Below are 20,323 nucleotides of genomic sequence, written 5' to 3'. Positions count from 1 at the left end.
TATTTTTTATGAAAAATATGCAGTTAAGGCATAGTGGCTCATGCTTATAACATCATCTCATGGGAGATGAAGGCAGAAATGTTGTGATTTTGAGGGCAAGCTGGCACATGTACTGAGAGTCTGTTCAAAAGCCTAAGAAAGGCTCAGAGGTCATCAGAATGTGGCTTAGAGGTAGAGCTTGCGCCTGAGGCCCTGGGGTTTGATCATGGCACAGCACAGCACACACAACATGGCATGTACAACACACACAGCACACACACAGCATACACACACAGCACACACAGCATACACACACAGCACACACAGCATACCACACAGCACACACAGCATACCACACAGCATACACACACAGCACACACACAACACATGCACACAGCACACACAACACAGTACATACAATATACAACACAATATACACAGCACATACACAATACAGCACACACAACACAGCACACACCGATCACACACAGCACACACACACAATACAGCACATACAACACAGCACACACGGATTACACACAGCACACACACAGTACAGCACACAACACACAACACAGCACAAACAACACGTACAACACAGCCCACATGGCACATACACACAGTACACACACACACAGCACACATAGCACAGCAGGAGAGCAGAGGGGGAGGAAGACCTGATCTTATATATTTAATTTTTAAAGGTTGAAACACCTTGGAGAAATGGCTGGTTCTAGAACTAGATAAAATGCAAGATATGCATGGAGCACCTTATAGTGCTAGGCAACAAGAAAGTGTTCTGACATAAAAGGATGAGGACACGGTAGACAGCCCTCTACAGCTTACAATGGCCAGAGCAGTAGCCAGTGTGTGAGGAATAAAAAGGAACAAGGTAGCTTTCTATTACAGCCCAAGTTACCACATAGCCTCTGAGTTGATATGGATGTATATGCATCATTTTAGTAAGATAAATGGAAGAAAAGAAATTGATTTTTCTTACAGAGCATTGCTAATTGCATACTGCCTCTCTAGGAGGCGGAGTCTCCCATCCTTCAGCTTAGGAAGGGAAAAAGAAGGGAGCTTCTCAGTGGCAAAGCTGGCAAGCGCCACTCTAGCTGTGGGAGGAGGGTTAACGTCCTCCGTGATGTCATGTGGAGACCCTTCATATGACATGAGAGGAGCACTTCACTTCAGTGGTGGTTTTCCTACAAACCAGTAACTATGTAAGTGTGAGAAAAATACCAGACAGACCACACTGAGGGCATTGATTTATACTTTTCAAATATAGGGGACTGACAAACCATCACTTCCCAAAGGAGCCCAAGGAGACATGACAGCGGAACAATGTGGCCACCCTAAGATTCTGGGGTCTCAAAGGCCAGTAGGGCAATGCTAAAGAAGAGTGTGGGGTCTAGTGATGCTAAGGACAGGGAATGGAGGAGGGATGTTTGGGAACTTTTTATCTTTACAACTTTTTTTTTTTTTTGTAAATCTCTAGCCTTTTAAAGCCAAAGTTGATGCTAGTGAGTGGTGACAGCCTACATGACTAAACTTTAATGATAATGTACACATAGTGTTGATGATGAGCAGAAGGTATTCAAGACTCCATAGGATGTCCTAGCACACTAGCAGAGGGGCAGCTGAGTGTACACTCTCTGTTTTCAGTGGTTTAGACATGCAGCGAGCATGAGTATTTCTGAACAGGATCTGAACATGATTATTTCTTAGGACGTTTGGGGGGAGCACGTCTGTGTATTTGTTTTTGGTAAACCATGGAGAAAAAAAATAGAAACATTCTGTATAAAAACATGGACAGGAAAGCGACAAAGTGTCTCTTTTGAATATTGTCTTGGAGACCTGGATTTCAAACTCTGGATAGCAGTTGATCACTTTCTGGGCCATTCCCAAAGCAGGGATTAACTACTGACAATTTTTACTACTGAAACTCAACGTTTCAAATTAAGGAAAGTTTGACAAGCTAAGCTTATTTGTGTAGAACATTCTTTTAAAAGTGTTTTTTATTATCACTTTTAGATTTTTTTTGATAGTGAGAAAGGATCTTTTTTTCAACCCTGATACAACTACTACTTTTGAAAGTAAAAATAAATAATGTGAATTTTCTTTCCCAAACCGAATAGTCTACCTTTTTTTAAAAGTATTTTTTATTATCACTTTAAGATATTTTGATAGTAAGAAAGGGTCTATTTTTTAGCCCTGATACTGTAACTGTTAATAGTATTTTGAAAGTAAAATAAATAATGTGAATTTTCTTTCCCAAACTAACTAGCCTATCTTCCTTTTTGTTTCCTTCCCACGTCTATTTCTTTTCTTTCTCCATCCCCAGTGGGGCTATTGTTCCAACACTGTGGTTTATGCATATACCAGGCCTGATCGTCCTGAGTACTGTGTTGTCTTCTGGGACACAAAAAACAATGAGAAATTCGTCAAATATGTGAAGAGTCTCATTTCCATCACCACCTGTGGTGATTTCTGCATTTTGGCTACAAAAGCTGATGAAAATCACCCTCAGGTAGGGACTCTTTAGTATCTTAAGATTCAGATGTGTTGTCAGCAAGGGGCAGAACTGGGCTCTAGTTGTCTGCCTTCTCAAGAGGACACTGGAAAGGATAGAACCTTCACCCTCCTGAGCATGTCTGTCTGAACCAGTTTCTATATGCTTTGAGTCTTCCTGACCAGCCAGGCATTCGCAGTTCATGCTAATTGCTTCCATACTGGAGCTTTTTGCCTCTGAAATGTGTCATATGTGAAAAATGGATATCCGGATGTCAGAAATATTGATGGGGTTACAAAAGAGTTTGGATAGCTTTTGACTTTGATAAATCTATTTTCATTTTGAGATATAGCGTCTTAAAATTAATATCTCAGCATAAAATAAAGAATGTTAATAAGTAATGTGTTTTTTAAAAGCATGCTAACAATTTGAGAATTTGCAAAAGTATGTATTTGAAGACTACCAGTGTCTTTGGCTGGGTTATGATGTAAAAGTATAGAGATTTTGTTAAAGATGATTATTTGAACAGCCCCAGTTGGCTTTTTTTTTTTTTTTTTTTTTTTTTCTGAAACACACTGAAGCAGCAGTTCAAGTATTTTTTTTTTTTTTTTTTTTTTTTTTAAGTCACAGGCCCATAGGGGCCAGAAAAGAGAGGTAATGGTAGCAAAGTGTGGAGATTGGTGAGTAAGTGAGCCAGGGAGATTACCTTAACAGACCTAAGAATGACATTCGTGGAGTATGGTAGAGGCAACTGGTTACAGAATACTGAAGACACCTAGGATGGGGTGCCTAGTTGGGGAAAGAAAATTTAAGAGTACCAACATGATGCAAGAAGGAAAACCTACAAAAATCACAAAAAAGACATAGGAACAAACAAGTTCTCAGGTCCCCTCCTCACAACAGAGCCCACAGGTAGTGCTCTTGTTGCCATCTGCTAAGGTTTGGTCTCCAAGTAAGACCAAAAAATAAGGGCTGGAGAAAAAGGTCAGTGGTCAAGAGCACTGGCGGCTCTTCTAGAGGCCGTGGATTCAGTTCTCAGCACCCACATAGTGGTTAATAACAGTCTGTGACTCCTAAGGAATCCAATGCCCTCTTCTGGCCTCCACGGGCAGTGCACACATGTGATGCACAGACATACATGTAGGCAAAACTTCCATACATGCAAAATAAACATATGTATACACATATACATATGCTCTCTCTCTCTCTAACACGTAAAATAACACCTGATGAAAGTAGAGGTCAGGAATTTGAAAGCAAGCAAGGAGTGGTATATGAGAAAGTTTGGAGAAAAGGGAGAAATGATGTAGTTATAATCATCTCAAAAATAAATAATAAAAATAGCAAATTTATCCAAAACAAACCAGCTGGAGTTACAGAAAACAAACTTTTCACATTTATTTATTTAGAGTGTGTGTGTGCTCTCATGGCTCATCACACTTGTGCAAGTCAGGGAACAAGTTTCAGGAGTCTGTTCTCCTTCCACCAATGTAGGCTTAAAGGACTGAACTCAGGTCTTCAGGCTGAGCAGAAAGCCCCTTTACTTGCTGAGCCATCTCACAAGCCATCTCACAATCTTAATAACAACAGCAAAAAAAAAAAAAAAAAAAAAAAAAGAAAAGAAAAAGAAAAGAAAAGAAAAAGAGAAGAATTTCTGAGCTAAGGTCTAAGCATGGCTGGCAGGGGGCAGACTTTGCTGAAATCAGACAGGTGTTACCAGTAGCCCCTAAGCTCTGCCCTCCTGGTCCCACCTTGCTCTCCTGCTTGGTTCCTAGAGCAGGGCAGCTTGAGCTTCCAGCGTTGAGGGAGTAGGTTGGGCAGTCTCTGGAGAAAGGACCCCATACAGACTGAGTATCTCTTAAAACAGACCTACCCAATCACCTTGCAGGTCATACTCACTGATGGTGAAGTAGGTAACACACAGACTTTTAGCATCCTACTTCTAAACATAGCAGATGGAAAGGCAGCACAGATATTTAGGGAAACATCCAGTGTAGCAAGGAATACCAAATATAAATGCAAGTAGAAAAGAACTGGGGGTGGGCGGCAAAGTTTAAGAGGGGAACAGTTCAGGTCATTTTTGTATATTTGTTTTTGATTTTTGAGACAGGATCTCTCTAGGTAGGTTTGTCATTTCTGGAACTCACTATGTAGAACAGTCTGGCCTTGAACGCCCAGATATCCTCCTGCCTTCGCTTTCTGAGTTCTGGGATTAAAGGTGCATGTCACCATGCCCAACTGTCATTTCTTTTATTTCTTTATATTTTATTTATGTGTGTGACTGCTTGTCTGTGCACCACAAGCAGGCAGGTACCCGCAGAGTCCAGGAGAGGGTGTCTGAACCCCTGGAACTGGAGTTATGGATGGGTGCTGACAACTGAACCCTGGTCTTCTGCAAGAGCAACAAGTGCTCCTAACCATTTAGCCATTGCTCTGGCTCAGGGAGAACAATTTGAAAGCACCATTGTCTCAGAAGAACAGTCAATGGTATCCTCACACATCTGAAAACAAGAAAAGAATGTTGTAGAAAAGGAGAGATTTGGAAATTACAATGAAAATTGAAAAGTTTGCCAAGAGGTTTGGACAATAAAGCAAAGGAAATACTAAAGGAGCAAAAAAGATAAGGAGATGGGAAGTAATGAAAATGTCACAAAAGCTTAACATTTGAATAATAGTACTAAAAAGAGTGAACTGGCAAAATGCAGGATGGGGCAGGGAGGTGAGCCAGTGAGTAAGGCCTTGCTGTGCAAGTGTGAGGACTGGAGATTGGCTCCCCAACACCCACATGAAAGCTGGGAGGCATGGGGAGGCTTGGAGAGGAACTCCCTGAAGCAGTTGGCTGACTAGACTAGCCGATCAGCCAGTCTTGGGTTCAGCAAGAGATCCTGCCCTAGTGAAGTGCAGCATGACGAGGAAGTCAACTTCCCCCTCTACATGCGTGTGTACAAATATGCACGTGTAAACACACATCCATATATGCACTCCAAATGGAGGAGAGAGAAAAACAAACGCCTAATTCCCTTGAGGTTTTCTACTAGAAGAAACCTAGTTCAGTGACTGAAAACCATTTCCACATCAAGAAATGTCATTGTGAATTTCAGAACACTGAGGATTGAACTGACACAACACAAAAAACCAAACCACAACAACCCCCCCCCCCAAGCCCCAGCATTTTCAAGAGAAAAGCAGATTTCACAAGATGAGACCTCAGGATGGCATTCAGCTAGTCAACAGCAAAGGTTTGGAGCGTTGCCCTCAGACTTCTGAGGGAAAATTATTCCCTGTCTAGAATTCCTCATTGTAAGCAAACTACTAATGTGAGAGTGGAATACTGACTTTTTAGATGTGCAACGGCACCAGAAATCTTCCTCCCAAACTCACCTACCCAAGGGAGTGACTTCAGGGTAAAAGCCACTAGAATGAGGACTATAACCATTTTAGTGGTTTGTTTTAGAAAGAGGAGACAACTCAGAAGCCCCAGTGATGGAGAGTGTACCAGCTGACCACTGAGGGCCATACCCAGGGATTCTGGTGAGAGGACAGGCTCCAAGAGGAACCTAGGTAGATTTAATCACTACATCACTTCTTGTCACATTTCATGAGAGAAGATATGCTTATTGGGGGCATAGTTGGAGATTCAAGTTAGTAATAAATACATAGAAAGTTAAGCATAGAGAAAAAACCTAAAACATAAACCCCAAACCTGTGTTGCTAACAAGGACAGTAAAGTATGCCTTTGTGTAGCATAAGAGAAGTCATAATGTGGTGGAAGGATCACTGTGAGAGCCTTTGTGTGGTCAAGGTGATGTGATCTCTGAGGTTTCACACTCCAGAAGCTCCTGCCCGAGAATCTGACCTGAAATGTGAGAAAGTTATGTTCAAATAGAAAGATGTGGTCACTGGCGTGTGGGGCAGGGGAATGGGAAGGTGGATGGAGAAAGCTAAATGCTTTGGTTCACATTGGGAATGCAATGAACTACACGCTAGATTGAAATGCAATAGAGCAAGAGGAAGCACTGGGAACATGTTACCTAGAAGCTGTGCATTCTGGCTCCTGCCTGTAACTCCAGTTTAGGAGGCCGTGGCATCAGGGTTCAAGGCCGGCATGAGTTACAAGGTGAAATGTTGTTCCAAAAACACCCCAAAGGAGGAACCAACCAACATCCACCAATCAGAAAGCTGCTTAGAGTTGTGACATGGATAATAGAAGGGCCCATTAGAGCAGCGGTTCTCAGCCTATGGGGCACAACCCCTGAGGGGCACAACAACCCTCTCACACATCACATACGCTGCATATCAGATCTTTAGAGTGCAGTTCATAACAGTAGCAACATTACAGTTATAAAGTAGCAATGAAAGTACTTTTATGGCTGGAAGAACTCCATTAAAGGCTTTCAGCATTACAAAGGTTGAGAACCACTGCATTAGAGGGAGTAGAGAGCGGGGAGATGGCCAAGTTCTCTAGGAATTCCTGTGGATTATTTGATTCTGGAAATTTATAAACTGGCATGATTGTTAAACAGGAAATTTAAAAACACATTTTTCTTTTACTCTAAGGCAACAGATAAGCCTACTTTGAGTAGATGGTAAAATTTTAGTCTGTTATCACTTAGTTTATTTATAAAGTTAAACAATAAATAGAAAAATAAATAAGCAACACAATTGAAATGAAATTATTGAGCTGGCTAGGAAAATATTTAAGTAGAACAGTATACAATACCGTAACTGATAGTTAAGATGAAATTACCAGCAGAGCAGTGTAATATAAAATGTACACCGTGTTTTTCCTAATATCAGTCATGATTGTTTGGATATAAGCCATTGTTCCTGAATTAACTGCGTTTTTCTGAATTTCTCATACCATCTGTATATTGCTTCAAAGGAGGAGAACGAGATGGAGACATTTGGTGCAACGGTAACACATTACTTTAGCTTCTCTATTGGCTTGATAGATGGTGAAAGTGAGAATGAGTTATGGTTCTACAACCTCAGGAAGTTTAGAAGCGTAAACGATGGCAGGGGCTTGTCTACTTGTATTCTCCTAAGACTTAGTATTCTGCTATAGTGAGAAATCAGCCTTAATTTTAATTCATGATTTTTAATAGTCAATGCAGTAGGTGATCTTTCTTTTTGTCTACTGTTCTTTGTGCTGAACACTTTTGTCAATTATTTCCAAGTCAGTGATCCTTGAGCAAGACAAGCATGATATATAAAGTATGTGTCCTTTATTGTTCACAGGCAAGAGCTCTTGATATTCTTACGAGAATTCTGATATTCTTTCTTTTATCTGTTAACAGTTTGTGCTAGTTCTTTGCAATTCTATTGGCACACCCTTGGACCCCAAATACATTGACCTTGGTAAGAAAAAAGTTACTATTCATTTCCTTTCTGATCAGGTTTTGTTTGAAACACTAATTAAAAAAATCCTAGAGGGCTAGAGATATGAGTCACGGGGTGGTGGTGTTTGCTGCTGAAGCAAGAGGACCTGAGTTCAAATCCCCGACCTTCCCCGCAAAATCTAGGCATGACCACACGCGCCTGTAACCCCAGCATTGGAGGACTGAGATGTGTAGGTCCCGGGGACTCTCTGGCCAGGCAGCCTAGCTGAAATAGCTCCAGGTTCAGAGCGAGGCCCTTGTCTCAAAAAATAAGGCAGATAATGATAGGAAGAGATACCGACATCCTTCTGTGGTCTCTGTATGAGCACACGAGTGTATACACCCCCACACAGATGTGTGCACGGATTAATCACATATCTTCCCACCTCTACTAAAGTATTAAATAGAATGATATTCTTTAAGAATGACCATATCTTCTGGTTGCTGTGAGTAGTACCAGTTGATGCCTGTTCTCATGGCAGATTTACCAAGGCTTCCTTTCTCCCTGAAAGCATTGTGGCTAATACAGTAACTTGTAAGGGAAGGCTATTGTGTCTAAAATCCATAATAATTCCATAATTGCCACATTGCCATCATTTGTCTACATAATTGTATAGGAATTGGTGTGCAATGTAAGATTAGTATGTAATAAGCAGAGTTATAGAAAGAATTTTGCTCTTAAACCACTTTTATTATTAATGAACCGCTTGTAAATACTTCTCTCCCATAAAAACACTTTGGCTGCTTATAAAGTAGGCTTGCTTTTTCCAGAGCTTTTTAATGAAACCAGTCTATTGATAGAGAAGGTCTTAAAATTCCCCATTTCTTGTTTCTGAGGACATTTGTTATTTTAGTTTTACCCTTTCCTCTATCCAATAGATATGAAAGTAACACTCTGCATAGTTTTAAGTCTTATTCTAAGAAATTCATTAAAAGCAATTAAAATATTTCATTTCAACTTCCCAAATTAGTGTCTCTCTTGTAAAATGTATTGCCATATAGGAAATATTGACAAAAATAATTCAGTCCAAAAAATTGAAAAGCCATTGAATTATTTTCTAACCCTGGGAAACTAGTCATTTATTTTCAGATTAGAAGTTGAGTCTTAAAACCATGTTAGTGGGGCTGGAGTGACAGTTAAGTGGTTAAGAGCACTTGTTGCTCTTGCAGAGGAACCCGGTTCAATTCCCAGCACTTAAATGGTGGCTCAAACCATTTGTAATTCTAGTTCTTAGGGCTTCTACAACCTCTTCTGACTTTCCTGGACATCATGGATGTGTATGCATGCATACGTATATACATGCAGGTAAAACATTTATACACATAAAATAAGATAAAAAATTCTAAAAAAAAAACAGTGGTTATGTCTCTTAAATGCATTTTGCTGAGGTCTTTGGTTAAGACAAGTGAATGTGAAAGATATGTATTGGCCTCATGTTTAGGTTTTGGTAACTAGCTGTGATATAAAATATTTACCTCCTTGTCTACATGCTTTGTTGCATAGGTATGGTTATATACATATATGCATATTTATAGGGATACATATGTTAAGTTCTCTAATAAAAGGCATAGCTTGTAATTATTATAGACTTGTCATGTTCATATCTTTGTTATTAAAAAAGTATTACATTCCTTATTTTGTGTGTGTGTGTATGTGTGTGTGTGTGTGTGTATGCGCCATGCCATGCATATAGATGGTCAGAGGACAACTTTTAGGAGTCATTTTCCTCCTCCTACTATGTGAGTCTTGGGGATTGAACTCAGTTTACTAAGCTCAAAAGTGAGAGTCCATACTCACTGAGCCATTTTCCTGAACCCAAAGTATTATGTATTTAAGGTGTAAATTCTGCTAATCTTTAGATTTTTACTTTTTCTCTCAATTTTAAAAGTTTTAATGTAGAATCTTTTGTTATATCATGGGGTTAAACTCAAAGTAATTTTTTATGCTGGGTAGACCATTTAAAAAACAAAACTAAATGTAAATCCTTCCTCTTTATGAAATGGTAAGTACTTGAGAGAATGATTATTTGTATTTTGAGTCTCAAACTTTTTGAGTTACAGTCTCACTGGACGAGATTTTAACGAACAGCTTATTCATCGGCCCACAGCAAGCAGATAAAAAGACTTAACATTTTGTTTCATACATCTGCTACACAATTCCCTTTTAAAGTCTCCATGAAAGTGGAAAACTAAAACAAAAGTAACAGTGCCATGTGACAGATACTAATCGAGAATGTATTATTTTGGTTTTGCTCTTCATCTTCTTTATTGACAGTTTCTGTAGAAATCTACAGAAAGTTTGCATTATACAAAGTATGGGTGGCAGGATTCTACCCTATTCAGCATGAATAGAGCCGGTACCCTCTTTAGGTGTTCTTCTGTGGAGCCCTCATAATCACTTTAAAATTTATTTATATATGTAGGAGTGTTCTGTCTGCACACACACCTACATGCCAGAAAAGGGCATCAGACCCCTTTATAGTAGTTGCTGGGAATTAAACTCAGGACCTTTGGAAGAACAGCCCGTGTTCTTAACCACTGAGCCATCTCACCAGCCCCATAGTCACTTTTTATATTTTTTCCAAAATACTTCGACCCGGCCTTGTGATGGCTGCTTTTCTGACTGTGGTTGTCTGACATCTTGACATCTTAAAGATCTATGTCTAGCGAATTTCCACATTCCCAATCCCTAACAGTGTTCGTGGTTTGCTTTACATCCCAAGGGTGCCCCTCCCTCCTCTCTTCTCTGTCTCCTCTTTCCCCTTTCCCTAAGAAAGGGGGAGTCCCCCATATTAAGCCTCCCCAGCACATCTAGTCACATCAGGACTGAGCATATCCTTATCCTCTGAGGCCAGGCAGGACAGCGCTGCCAGGAAGAAGTGATCCAAAAGCTGGCACTAGAGGCCATGCTAGAAAGAGCACCCTCCTCCACTATCCAGGTGCACCATATGAAGAACAAGCCACCCATTGGCCACATATGTTCAGGGGGCATAGGTCCAGATCATGCTTGTTCCTTAGTTGGTGTCTTGGTCTCTGTAAGACCCCATGTGACTTGGTTAGTTTTCTCTGTTGGTCTTCTTGTAAGGTTCCTTTCCCCTCCAGGTCCTTCTATTATTCCCTCAACACTTCTGCAGGACCCCCAGAACCCACCCCGTGCTTGGCTGCAAGTCCCAGCAACTGTCTTGATCTACTGCTGGCTGGAATCTCACAGATGACAGACAAGCTAGGCTCCTGTCTGAAAGCACAGCAAAGCATCATTATTAGTGTCAGGGGCTGACTCTCTACCATGGGGTGGTTCTCGGGTTGGGCCAATTATTGGTTGGACATTCCCTCAATCTTTGTTTCCTCTTTATTTCTGAACTTCATTTAGACAGGGTAATTTTTGGATAAAGGTATTTTCCGTGGGTTGTTGTTCTCCTACTTCCACTAGCTCTACCTGGCTAGGAGGTGGTCACTTCAGTCTTCATGTTCCCTGTTAGGTGTCTCAGCTAGAGTCACACCCATATCTTCCCAGGAACCTACCCTGTCATAGGCCTCCAGGTTGATGATGAGATGCCCCCCTGCCAGTTTTCCTTCTTTTTCCCAGCCCTCTCACCTTCCACCCCTGTTCTCCCCACATCTGATCCCCACCATTCTTTCCTCCCATTCCATATCCTGCCCAGTTTCCTCTCTTCATCCACTCCTGCTGTCTGTTCTATTGCCCCTTCTGAGTCACATTCCAGCACCCTCCCTTAGGCCCTCCTTGTTACTTAGCTTCTTTGGGTCTGTAGGTCTGACAGATGTTTGTTGTGCCATGTAAATTGTAAGTGATTATTTAGCAAACCACCAAAAAACATACTGTTTTAGACACTGTAACAGCCCCTGGGCAAAATATATTAAGAGTTTTCTTATCAGATGCATAAATATATAAAGTTTGATTAATCAGTTGAGCAACAGTTTACAGCTTCCATGCTGTGTGCTAGTTATTATGTTGGTGACTGGGATAAATGGATTTTGGTGCATAAGGATGTCTTATAAGAAACACCTATAAGTGCCAGGTGTAATGGTGCACACCTTTTATCCCAGCACCGGGGAGGCAGAGGCAGGCAGGTCTCTATGAGTTTGAGACAAGCCTGGTCTACAGATCAAGTACCAGGACAGCCAGGGCTACACAGAGAAACCTTGTCTCAAACAAAACAAAACAAAACAAAACAACAACAACAACAAAAAACCCAAAACAAAAACCCAAAAAACAGAACGACAGTTCAGGTATCATTTTAAGGAGAGAGGATGGCATTGAGAGAGGGATGGAGGCACAGAGTGTGACCAGAGAGGACCACCTCCCTGTGCAGCAGTCATTTTGGTAGCTTTCTAATGATGGTTTTCATATATTCCAGAGAAAGTTAATTTGATGAAAACATTTCAGTTTACCAGCTCTTTAAAGTGCTAAGAAATGAGTAAGTGGCAAAGCAGGGGAAACAATTACAGGAATTTATTCAGCCCTCAGCATTAAAATATTACAAGCAGGTTTTTCTTATATGTGAATTCCTAAATTGTTTTAAATTATTTTACATCCTGGCCTGGCTAATAATGACTGCCTATTAGTGTTAAGGCTCTTTTGAGGGAAGTGTAATTTCTTAAATTGTTCCTCATTCTACATATTTGAAGTTTGTTACATTTGTGTGAAGGTGTTGTATGTGTGCCTGTGTATATATGTATGTTGGTGTGTGCTGGCATACATATGTGTGTATGTATATTGAGGTCTGAAGTTGAAGCTGGCAGTCTTCCCTGAGCTTGCTCTAGGGTTGTTTATTGAGGCAGAGCCTCTTGCTGCGCTTAGAGTTTGCCAGAATGGACTAGTCTTGCTAGCAGCTTGCTCCAGGGATCCCATCTCTGCCTCCTGAATGCTGGGACTACAGGCGGCTGGCATGCCTGTTTGCCTTGTGTTAATGTGTGTTCTGGGGATGCAAACTCAGTTCCTCATGGTTATGTGGGTACTTGGATTGTTGAGCCATCTCTCTAGCATTGATAGTTTGAATTGTTTTCATCTTTAAATCCCCTTAAAAGGGGGTTGAGTGTTTTTATCTGGATAGTGTTCTCTCCCCCTGCTCCAAATCCTGTCTCTTAAAAGTTAATCTTTGAGGCTGGAAAGGAGGCTCGGCAGTTAAGCCCACTGGATGCTCTTCCAGGGAACTTGGGTTTAATTCCATCACCCACATGGCAGCTCGTAACCATCTGTAATTCCAGGTCCAGGGATCGGATGCCCTCTTTTGTTTTTGAGGAGCACCAGGACTGTAAAGTTGCACAGACATACGTGCAGGCAAAACATCCATACACATAAAATAGAAAGAAATAGATCTTTAGCAAAGCTTCGGTTTCTTTCTAATATATTTTCATGAACTCTTTGAGAATGCCATACAATGTGTTTTGATCATACTAGCTTCCCACCTTGCCCTAATTACTACTAGGTATTTCTCCCAGCTCTCATTTCTTCCTAAACTTTACACCCTCTCTTTGTTCTTTTATAACCCACTGAGTCCAATTTGTGCTGTCCGTATACTTGTCGGTGTGAAGTTATTCACTGTAGTGTAGTTACCATACTCCTTAGGATCACTGACTCCCTCCTACAGAAGCCATCAACTGCCAATAGCTCCATACTTCAGAATGCAGGCTTCTGAGCCCCTCCCTCTCCATGCTAGTGTGTTGGTTGTCTTGATCTTGCTTAGGTTTTGTGCAGGCAACCATAGCTACTGCGAGCCCCTAAGTGCAGTGGTCCTGTCACATCCAGAAGACACTGTTTTACTTTGCTCTTCTTCTGACCTCTTGCTCTTACAGTCTTTCTGCCCTGTCCCCTGATGGGCCCTGAGCCTTGAGGCTGGGATTATATTGCTGTCCCATTTGTGGCTGAGCACGCCACGGACACTTATTCTCTGTACTTTGATCAGTTGTGAATTTCTATTCACCGCACAAAGAAACCTCTCTGGAGAAGACTGAGAACGGTTTTAGCCTATGAGTATGAAGAGAAGCACTCCATTATGAGCCTGAATGTATGGGGGAATTTGATATTAAGTCAATTTAGCAGGTTAATAGCATTAGGTTTTTCCCTAGGCTTGCAAACTCCCTAACAAGATTTTCAGTACCAAGCATGTGTTTCCTCCTGTGGATCAAGCATTAAATCCAATCAGGTGGCAGTTGGTTACCCTGTTAACATTTGTGCCACTACTTCATCATGGGCATTCTGTTCCATGCCAGATGTTCTTGTAATTCACAGGGCTCACAGCTGGGTGAGACTGTTGCTGACTTCCCTGCAGCCTGCACAGCACCTTCTAGTCCTGGTCATTACCAGTTGATTTCCTCTGTGTGCTGTGGCTCAGTTGTGGGATTCCTTTCTTAATAGACTACTACCATCAAACTGTGATGAGAAACCTCATCTTCATTTTGTTATAAACTCAGTTGGGCTTTAATTAATATTTTAATAAAAAACTATCAGAATGTACACAGATGGCATTATCTTCCCATGTGAATTCACTGAAAGTACTACTATATTAATTGAAAATAAGTTTCTGATATTTTTACATTATTCAGAGTATTGCCTGGAGTGCTGGGTTACCTTATAAAAATTCATGAGAAAATAAAACAATGATGGCTGCCATGCCTAATGGGTCCTGATGTTTATTGAGGGGCATTCTGCTTCAGCGATTCAGAGCACAGATTCAAGAGCAGTAGAGGATCTGGGTTTATGTCCCACTTGTCTGCTTTCTAGCTGGATAACGTAGGCAAGGTTTAACTATTTCATACCCAGGCTTCTTTATCTGCTAAATAAGGATAACATTGTTGGCCTTATGCAGTGGTTGCGAGTTAATATGTATAAATGTGTTTAGAAGAGTACCTGGCATATATTTAAAATTATTAAGCATTTACTTTATTCTAGGAAGCATGCTATGCTTTATTTTCTTTCTCTTTTAATCCTTAAAACAGTTCTATGGGGATGATATTGTTATCTTCAATTGACAAGTAAATGGAGGTTCAGAGAGAGAAAATAATTTAAAAATCATGGTTGTGAAGGGTTTGAAGTTTGGATCCAAGAAGCCCTGCTTGTCTTTTGAACCAGTACCATTTAAATTTTGAATTAACCAGGATAGCAATAAGTTCTTATATTTATGAAGTATCAAGAATAAAGGACACAAGGGAGGAGAAAGTGTGATCAAAATAAATTGTATGGAAAAAAAGAGTAAACACCATGAATATAGCTTATAATTGTAATTAAACATTGGTTGAGAAAATGCTTTTATATGCTTTGGAAAATCTATATTTTACCAGGAAGCAGTATAGGCTTGTGAGAGCATAATGACCAGAATTGAAATATTCATGTTGAATTCACTAAATATTTATTAGAGTTTAGTAAAAAGCCAGTGAGACCACAGCCTGAGTGTTTCTAGCACCCGCTGGAGGCTTGGCTGCTTGGCTGCTATTCTCCAGGCTTTGGTTTTCAAGGCAGTGAAGGCTTTGTGCTCCCTCTGGAGGTCATTAATAGAATATGTTTTGTTTTGATTAGAAAAGCCTTGAGAGCCAGAATTTAAAAAAAAAAAAAAAAATCTGACTCAACTGTACAGAAATACTTAGCATATAAATTTTGAATTTGAGCTCTTGAGCTGTCAGTCTACTCACTTAACACTTGCCAGGCAGTTTCTAAGGGTCCTGCTGCCAAAAATGCCCCTGGTTAGGGCTATGAGAGAAGCGCCGCAAGCTCTTGCTAACATTGGGCTTACTGCTTTGCATTATAAATAGAAAAAGTTTACACTGTTTGATTATTCATAAGCTCAGAAAACAAGGAATAATACTCTTTAGGAGGACTACTTTGTTTTTATATATTTTGTTTGAAAGTGTATCTTTAATTTTATATATTTAGTGATCTTAGGTGTCTATTTTTCTGCTTAGTTCCCATGTTTTAGTCCACTGTTGGAGTTGATGAGCCTCACTATGTCATAAATGCATATACAACAGGTATTCAGTTAAATGTTGTTTAAGGAATGAAGCAGATGAAAACAAGCTTAGAAACATGGAACTCAGGAGTTTTCTTTCTTTCTTTTTATTTTTTTTAAATGAGTGAAATGGAAATACAATACAGATAAGATCAAGAAAAAGGATAAATGTTTAAACCAAGCTGGGATTGGTAGTGAGGAGAGGAGAAAAAGGTTGGGTTTTAATTATCTGTTCATCAGTTGATAGGTGTCTGAGTTGTTTCTATGTGTTGGCTGTTATGTAGAATGCTGTTTTGAACATTTGAGTATAAGTTTGTGTGTATGTGTGTTTTAGTTTCTCTTGGGCATATACCTAGGAGTAGAATTGCTAGGTAATGTGTATCTTTATTCAACATTTTGAGACTCTTAGACATGTTTTTTTAGAGTAATTTACATTTGTTTTTTTTTTTTTTTTCTATACCTTATCAATTCTTGTTGTCTTTTCAAAATTCTAGCTGCCCTGGTGAGGATCATGCGATGTGCCAATTGTAGTTTGGAGTTTCAACTTTTTGTTGGTTAATGATGTTGGTCATCTTTTAATGGTTGTTTGTGTATCTTATGGAGAAGTGTTTACTTATATTCTTTGCCATTTAAAAAGGTTTTTATTTTATTAAATATCTGTGGACAATTTCATATGTATATTTATAACCATTAATTTCTTATAATATATATGATTTGTAAATATTTTCTCTCATTTAATTTTCTTGATTCACATGAAACACAAATGTCTTTAATTTTGTTGCTGGCTATTGAGTTTATTTTTGCTACATAGTTTTGGGGTCACGCCTAAGGCACCAACTGTTGCCTAACTCTGGCTCACAAACATTTGCTCCTGGGGCTGGAGTGATGGCTCAGTGGTTAAGAGTACTGGTTACTCTTCCAGAGGACTGGGGTTAAATTCCCAGCACCCATGTGCTGTAACTCCAAAGTTGCTGACACCCTCACACAGACGTACATGCAGGAAAACCACAAATGCACATGAGATAAAAAAATAAATTGTTAAAAATGCTGTCCCTCTTCTTTTCCCTTTGTGATAGTAAGGATTGAATCTATGGCTTCTCACAAGCTGAGCAAGTGTTCTTGTTGGGCACAGCAGCAGTAAATACCACTGAGTATTCTTGACAAGTCCTGAGGTTTTAGCTCTTGATCCATTTAGATTGCAGATCCATTTTACTTAATATTGTTGCATGCTACTAATAACCTTGGATTCTTTTCTGATTTGCAAGACTGCATGTGCATATTTCAGGACTGTGGGTTGACTGCTTTTAAAATGAGTGGTTGGACTCAGTGATGCTGAAGTGCTCTGAAGCACGTTCTGTGTTCTCATAGACTCATTGTCTTAATGTTCTCTTTCATAGTACCATTATTTGTTGCAATGACCAAAACCCATGTGATAGCAGCTTCAAAAGAAGCATTTTATACCTGGCAATATCGTGTGGCGAAGAAGCTCACAGCTCTGGAGATCAATCAGATCACACGGTCTCGAAAAGAAGGGAGAGAAAGGTATGTCTCTTGATACCTATTTTTAATAACTCGGCCATATCACATTGAAGCCAGACATAGCTAATTCTTCATTGCCATTTTTGAGAAATATGCATTGCCTTGGTTAATAGAAACACTTTTAATTAGCTTGAATTTCCTTTAAACGGATCTGCTTGAATTTACCAAAGTAAAAGAAAGTTGGAATGGTGTAAACAAAACAAAACATCCATATTAATAAAAGCTGGAAATCTGTGGGGATTTTTTGGGTTAGGTAATGGCTGTGTAACCCACTCCACATTATTACTGTTACACTGAAAGTATAGTCATTCAGCTAAGAAACTGGTGTCTAGGGACCTTCCTAGGAGGTGATCATCACATCAATCACCAGGGAGATGCGTGTCCTTAGACACAGGTATGGAAGAGGGCTTTGGGTGGCATGAACTGGGCAGGTGGCTTCTTTCCTGGGCCCTGGATTCTGAATTGGGGTGGTTTTTGGTCGGTAAGGATGAAGAGGGCTCTGCCACACAGGGATGTGAAGAACTTAGATGATGGGACTTCTGTAGTAAGCGTCACCATGAAGATGTGTAAATGTGTTTGGTAAACAACAGAAAGTTCATGTATAAAGTTAGGCCTTCACAAGGCTAATGTTGCAGCAGACAGGAGGATGGGGCAGATGGATTATGAGTTTAAAATCTACCTGGGCTACATAGACTTTTTTTTTTTTTTTGATAAGCAGGCAAGCGAACAAACAATCACCAATCACTCCTGACCAACAGGCAGACTATCTCACAGCTTAATGAACTCTTTTAGGAAGGCATAACTTGGTTGTTCACAATGGGGCATAACTTTGCTGAGCAGATCATTTATATAACTGTAAATATTTGGTGGATAGTTTCTACTTTATGAGATAAGCTGTATCACAAACTCTTTATAATATCAGGGTTTTCCTATTAAATAATTATGCTCATTGTTGTCATTCAGTCCTTAATTGTTAAGATTATGAAACAGTATAATTCTCACTTTCTTCAAAAATTTTGATTTTCTTAACAGAATTTATCATGTTGATGATGTTCCTTCCGGCTCTGTGGATGGGGTGTTCGATTATAGTAAAGCCATTCAAGTAGGTGGTTTGTTTTTATCAGTAAGTGTTAGTGTCTGTAGATAAGGAAACACTATAATTTTATTGGAGACTTGAACAAGAGTTTTTTTCTGGTAAGTAGGATAGGACATCATTTTAACAGTCCCTTAAACATGGTGACACCTGCTTTTTACCTGGTTGCCAGGGACCCGCACTCAGGTCCTACTGCTTGGCCAGAAGCCCTTTACCCACTAAGCCAGCTTCGCAGCCCCAAACGTTAACTTAGTTACGTGTTTTAGGGCTTATGAGTTTGTGTTGGGCTGTATTTGTAATTATCTCGGGCCACATATGTCTGTTAGTGTTAGTTGTGTTGACTGTAGATGTTGTGAACTAGTCCATAATTTTATCACTATAAAGGAACTCTCTCCTTGCTCTTTCATTTTCTCATCTATTCCCTAGCCATTGGTCCCTGGAAGTTCTCCAGATAGAATTGTCTGACTTCTGTCTGATTGCTTTGTCATGTACAAACCACTATTTTAACCTGTGGAGACTGGCAGCTTTTTTGCTAAGCACACTATCCTTTATTTAGATCCATTCAGGTGAGTGCAGGGCTCTTCTGTTTACACTTCTGGTGGCATATGCTAGCCTCCTTGAACACAATTTATCTTTTAAGAGCTAAGCTTATGCTTTTTCCCATCTAGTGTAAGTTAGATACTTTTCCCTACGTGCTTTTATAACACACTTGTATCTCTTTTAACAGACTATATATAATTAGATGTTTGGTTTATAGTCTTTGGAAGTTGATTTTTAAGTAATCCCTTGGGGGTTAAGTTAGAGTATCTTTAGTATTTACTTCAGTGGTTGACACGTAGTAGGCACTCAGTAAATATAATTGCTATGTTAACAAATGTATTATTTTATATTTTAATAATTGTATACTGGTTCGGTATACTTTGTCATTCAATAAATATTACATAAAATGATTGATTAATTTTAGGGTACAAGGGATCCAATTTGTGCCATTACTGCATCTGATAAAACATTGATTGTGGTAAGCTGAAATATAACTCATTTTATGAATAATAATTGTTTAAATTATAGAACTAGGGTAAAGCAAGCATTTTGGATTTAGGTTTATAATTTTGTGGATGTCCTAACTTATCTCAAGTCTGATCGAGGAAATGAGAAATTTTTAAAGCTTGCACATGTATAATTAATCATTTTCAAATATATTAACTATTTATGAAACAGTAGGGTGATGGTCAGCTGAGCAGCGAGCATGTACGTGGAGCATGTATGTGTTGAAAGCCCTACAGAGCTGGTAGCTGCAGAGACATTGGACTTAGAGAATTTTTTTTTTCCTGACTGTAGCCCAGGATTTTATCCTGGCTCTGGCTAAACTACCTTCATAAAACTTAGACTGAGGTGCTGTATTTTCCATCCAGTAAAGGGGAAGAGTTCCTGGCAATATTTTGCTAAAATTTAAATATAGAAGCAGTGGTATAATGTTTTCTTCTTGAGCTCTGATATTTGAAAACATTAACTTTAGAAGTAACTGTTTGATACAGCAGTGTGTTTTGAGTTGCGTCAGCAGAGGCTTAACTGTTTCCTGTTCAGTTCTCTAGCAGTCAGCTCATTTTGTGGGAAGACATTCTTAAGAACCTTGTATCCTATGGCTTTCCTAGTTTTCTGATAGGTCCTGCTTGAGCATCATGCTGAAGAAGCCTTGCTTTGTGGCTAAAAGGGGGAGGTAAAGAGCTTATAGACATTCTCCCTTGCCCACTGCCGCATGTGGCTCATGTGTAGATGAGTTTGAAATCCAGGCACAGGTCCTGCCCCTCTGCTGCATTTGCTGCCAAGCTGTACACTGTCATGCTTGTTCTGGAAGTATATA

General features: G+C 39.7%; 1 protein-coding gene across 5 annotated transcripts in view; it reads left to right on the top strand.

Annotated features, from left to right (window-relative positions):
* The window catches only part of Wdr35 (WD repeat domain 35), a 61,366-nt gene that overhangs the window by 16,125 nt on the left and 24,918 nt on the right, over positions 1-20,323 (top strand). For 3 of the 5 annotated variants that reach the window (XM_055625823.1, XM_055625802.1, XM_055625810.1), the window contains exons 10-15: positions 2,324-2,509; positions 7,374-7,406; positions 7,789-7,849; positions 17,228-17,372; positions 18,402-18,471; positions 19,427-19,480. In XM_055625823.1, coding sequence (XP_055481798.1) covers positions 2,324-2,509; positions 7,374-7,406; positions 7,789-7,849; positions 17,228-17,372; positions 18,402-18,471; positions 19,427-19,480 — 549 coding nt within the window. The remainder of the gene's footprint in view (positions 1-2,323; positions 2,510-7,373; positions 7,407-7,788; positions 7,850-17,227; positions 17,373-18,401; positions 18,472-19,426; positions 19,481-20,323) is intronic. The other 2 variants (XM_055625817.1, XM_055625824.1) reach the window with 2 other exon arrangements.

Source organism: Psammomys obesus, unplaced genomic scaffold, assembly GCF_907164565.1.
Source record: "Psammomys obesus unplaced genomic scaffold, mPsaObe1.curated_primary_1811, whole genome shotgun sequence".
Classification (NCBI taxonomy): domain Eukaryota; kingdom Metazoa; phylum Chordata; class Mammalia; order Rodentia; family Muridae; genus Psammomys; species Psammomys obesus.
The sequence above is the reverse complement of the archived record's forward strand: the minus strand, read 5'-3'. Positions and strand labels throughout refer to the sequence as shown.